Source organism: Eptatretus burgeri, chromosome 8, assembly GCF_056783735.1.
Source record: "Eptatretus burgeri isolate ZD-2024b chromosome 8, Ebu_testis_v1, whole genome shotgun sequence".
Taxonomy (NCBI): domain Eukaryota; kingdom Metazoa; phylum Chordata; class Myxini; order Myxiniformes; family Myxinidae; genus Eptatretus; species Eptatretus burgeri.
The window spans coordinates 47895586-47900166 of record NC_140968.1 but is presented as its reverse complement, the minus strand read 5'-3'; the positions used below and the strand labels follow the sequence as shown (position 1 = coordinate 47900166).

The following is a 4581-nucleotide window of genomic DNA, read 5'->3' as shown; positions in this document are numbered from 1 at the left end:
TATCACTTGAGCACTCAAGGAATGTCAACCGATACAACGAAGTTAATTCCAGACAAGACCCAGTAAAGTAACTTTTAATCCCACTCAATAGGTCAGAGGTTTAACCACTTATCATCATTCCAACTGCAGCCAAGGATTTAATGTTGAAAACAGATGCACAACTATGTGTGACGTCACAGATGCTGATGGATGCCTTGTTTTAGAGATCTGCAAAGAGGAGACCATGCTGAGCAGAGTGGGAATTCGTTGAGAGAAAAATTGGAGGCAATAACAGACAGGTGAGAGTGGGGAAGAGAAACAAGAAAAGTCAGAAAATTAATTAATTGTTTGTACAGTCAACATGCTTCTGTTTGCCACAACCATTCTGGCTTGTTTCCCTTCAACCGTGAGTCATTTACAGCCTTTTCAGAAACACAACTGATAGCTGTCTTTTGTTTGGAAACACAAATTCCCAGACCATGACGTTTACAGCTACATTAGGTAGGAATACATGTTGAAAAAAAACTTTTACTTCCCCTCCACTCAGAAATACCAGTAATCGACTTGCTAAAAGTTCACACACATATGACAAAAAGCATAATGTCCCCAAATCCCCACCTATCTCATTCTTCATCCTGGTAGTCCATGTCATTCGGCTTTCCCTTCCTATTTTAACTTGTGTTTACTCCCAACATTACATTAACCTATTCGTCCTGGCGAGGAAACTATCAAGGCAAAGGCAGCACTTTGCAGGTCCAGGTGTTACGTACAATCCACGTGACAAATGTGACAATGCACCTTTAGTGATGACCCCTGGCTATTTTCCCTGATGAGGTTCCTCTCCCTTTTCTTCCTCCTCCTCGTAAACGTACTTTTCTGATTGACGAGTCCCATCATATGATGTATATATTTTGGGTCTTTTACACAGTGGGTGTATCGGTGTACATGACCGGTGTACGTGAACCATCAACCTCTCTTGTGACTTTTGGAAGAGGCTTCCAACGGTGGGACAATGAAACGACACATTCTCAGCCAACTTCATGAATACAAGGAACCGGTTTACGAATGGAGAGGTGCTGTCTGTAATCGAAGATGTAACAAAGTCGAAAGCAAAACTGAACACTCATCTGAAATTTGCGAAAGGAATGAGATGAGTGGGCGGTGAAAAGAAAGGAGAACAACACGTGAAGAACGATGGGAGTGTTTGCAAAATTATTCAACTGCTGATTCAGGTGAAGGAGGTGGAGCAACTGACTGTACACCTTCGCATCTACTGGAATTTGGGGACAAAGGGTAGTAACTTCCAAGTGCCTGGACTATTTAAACGTCACAAAGCAATTTAGGAAAATAGAGGGGAACTACATGTGAGGGTGGGCCGTGGGGGAGGAGGTTGGGAGAAAAGAGACAATCATGTAAACTGAGTGTTGTTGATATAGTGGGGCAACTTAGCTAAATATAGCATAACAATTGTGCATTTTTTGAGGAAAGCACCAAATTTGGCACACTAGTAGCCTAACATATTATGAACGGATTTAGATATTGGGCCATCTCAGATTCAGCCGCTGATGGCTGTGGCAGCAATTTTCCACTGCCATCAAAAATTTTGAAATGGCCCAATATCCAAATTTGTTCATAATATGATCGGCGACTAGTGTGCCAAATTTGGTGCTTTCCTCACAAAATGCACAATTGTTATGCTAAGTTGCCCCACTAATAGAACACAACCGACTGCTTTCCGACTGTGTCTGAGCTCCTCGTATAGAGAGGGTCCAGATGATGACCCTGACCTGCATCATTGTGTCTTTTCACCCTCCCCAGGTACAAACACATCTAGTTCCTCTCTATTTTCTCTAATTGCTTTGTGACGTTTGAATAATCCAGGGCGTATTCACCGAAGACGCCTGATAGCTCGACACAATTATACGGTGCTGGGAAAGGTATCATTTGAAGCTCAAGGATTACCCCCGTTTGGGGTGTGGGGGGAGCCAAGCTGGAGGGCAGGTTGTTGGCCACGTGATGCCGAGTCAATACATCGTAATGTTGGTCGCTCGAGTCGAGCTGCTGTCAACAGGCCCCCTTTTCACTAAAAATTGTGAAACAGTGCACGGCAATGAAAAGGTGTGTCGATTTACCGGGGGGGTAAACAAAGGTTGGTGGAGACAGGTTGGACAGGTTTAAGATCGTATGACGCATCTACTCTTTCCTGTTCCTTATATCAGTTTACAGGAAACCTCCATAAATGGTTAAAAGTGCAAAAAAGCCTCATTGGAGCAGAGGGACCATATAACGGTGGGGTCTGGGACCAGAGAACGAGGGAACAAGACCAGAGGATGAGAGTCCAGCACCAGGTGTGGCGGATTAGAGACTCCCTCCCTGAAGGACCCCTCCATCTCTTTGGACACGTGCGCAGACTCGTAATGGTCGTCATCTCACGTTTGTAGTCATCATCATGAAAAGTAGGCTACTCCTCGTACACGTTTAAGCCGGCCGTCCAGCCTGCCGTTGTGGACATTGTTAACGTGCTCGTGGTGTCCTCCCTTGTAAAAACTTTTGCACAGGTAGAGCACGACATGGTCATCTTGCCTGAAGAAGGTCTTTTCTCGTCTTTCTCCGCCATGGTGCCCCTAGAAGACTGATGCGGCTTAACGGTTTAGGTGGCTGGTTTAAAATCTTAGGGTTTTGACTTCGAACTCCAGCTGCGTTCGTTGAATTAACACCGGGTGTGGTTGATGCAGGCTGTCATCGTTCTGAGGTCGGCAAAATGAGTACCGGTGGTACTGCACAGCTGTGCCCTCAGTTAATGATGCAACCAACAGCCACAAGCTGGACATGAGAGCAAGCTGGTGATGCTGCCCCCACATAATCCTGATGTTAATTATTGAGATCAGAACAAAACTGGTGCTCAGTGATTGCAGCTCTCTGGTGCCCTCTGGTAAAGATTATGAAAAATAGCATCTCCTTCATGGCGACTCCGCTGCAAGGGCAGGTGCGATACTGAACACCTTCACGGTCCTCGTAAATGTTGCTTCACCACGTCTGATATAAAGTACATTGAGAGGGAGATTAAAAACAATTAATAAAACCCGGCAAAAAGGTAGCAACCCCCCACCCCCCCCCCCCCCAAAATAATAATAATAATAAAATGTTACATCCCAGTAACAGTGTGCTCGGTGTGGCCGAGTCCGAGACTTGTTCAAATTTCACCTGAACTCAGTTTGTGAAAGGCAGAGTGAAACAGAGAGGTAAATAAATGTAGGAATGTGTGTGTGTGTGTGTGTGTGTGTGTGTTTATGTGTGTGTGTTTATGTGTGGGTGTGTTTGTGTGAGTGTGTGTGTGTGTGTGTGTGTGTGTGTGTGTGTGTTTAATGTGTGTGTGTGTGTGTGTGTGTGTGTGTGTGTGTGTGTTTATGTGTGTGTGTTTATGTGTGTGTGTGTGTGAGTGTGTGTGTTTCTTTGTGTGTGTATGTGTATGTGTGAGTGTGTGTGTGTGTATGTGTATGTGTGAGTGTGTGTGTGTTTGTTTGTGTGTTTGTGTGTGTGTGTGTATATGTATGTGTGTGTGTGTGTGTGTGTGTGTGTGTGTGTGTGTGTGTGTGTGTGTTTATGTGTGGGTGTGTATGTGTGTGAGTGTGTGTGTTTTTGTGTGTGTATGTGTATGTGTGAGTGTGTGTGTGTGTGTGTATGTGTGAGTGTGTGTGTGTGTTTGTTTGTGTGTTTATGTGTGTGTTTGTGTGTATATGTATGTGTGTGTATTTGTTTGTGTGTGTGTGTGTGTGTGTGTGTATTTGTTTGTGTGTTTATGTGTGTGTGTGTATGTGTGAGTGTGTGTGTGTTTGTTTGTGTGTTTGTGTGTGGCATGTGTGTATGTGTGTGTGTGTTTGTTTGCAGGTGCGTTTATGCAGGCGCCGCGTCATGCGCGTATTACGCGCACGTGTATGTGCGTCATTCAGGTGTGTGTGTGCGCGTGGCATGCGTGCGCGTGCTGTCCTGTCCATGCGCGTACGCGTTTGCGCGTGTGTATTCAGGCTAGCGTGCCAAGTGCGTACGTGTGCATGCGTGCGTCTATTCATCCGTGCGCGTCTATGCGCGGTGTGTCTGCGCGCCCATTGCGCACGCATGCGCACGCGTGTGATTTCATCTGTGGCGCGATGCGTGCGTGCGTCTGCGCGTCTGTCTGCGCGTGTGTGTGTGTTTGCGTATGCGCGTGTGTCGATTATGCGCGTCCATGTCCGCGTGCGTGCGCGCACGTGCTTTGGTGCAAGACCTGTGCGTGAGTGTCTGTGCGTTTGTTTGTCTGCGCGCGTGCGCAGATGTGCGCGTGCGTGTGTTTGTTTGTGGTCCAGTGTGTGCGTGCGTCCGCGTACGTGCGTATGTGTGCGTGTATTTGTTTGTGCTGTCATTGTGTGCGCTGCGTGCGTGATGTGTGTGTGCGTTATTCATCTGCGTTCGATGTGCGCACGTGCGAGTGATGCGTGCGAGACCATTCAGGTCCAGGTAGCGCGTGCTGCGGCAGAGTATATCTACGTGTGCGTGCGACGAAGGCACGCGGATGCGCGTGCAGGTCCGCGCCCAGTGTGGCGGTGGCCTGGCGTGATGCGCGGC

At 47.1% G+C, this 4581-nt stretch overlaps 1 protein-coding gene across 5 annotated transcripts in view; it reads left to right on the top strand.

The window, feature by feature from the left end:
* The first annotated feature begins 1965 nt into the window (after positions 1–1965).
* Positions 1966–4581, top strand: part of LOC147021684 (uncharacterized) — a 41518-nt gene continuing 38902 nt past the window's right edge. For 3 of the 5 annotated variants that reach the window (XR_015060883.1, XM_085891922.1, XM_085891923.1), the window contains exon 1: positions 2004–2435. Coding sequence is in view for 1 of the 5 variants with exons in the window: in XM_085891921.1 (XP_085748047.1) it covers positions 1996–2097; positions 2199–2327 (231 nt within the window). In the remaining 4 variants the exon portion in view is untranslated. Of the gene's footprint in view, positions 2436–4581 lie in introns of all 5 variants that reach the window. The other 2 variants (XM_085891921.1, XM_085891924.1) reach the window with 2 other exon arrangements.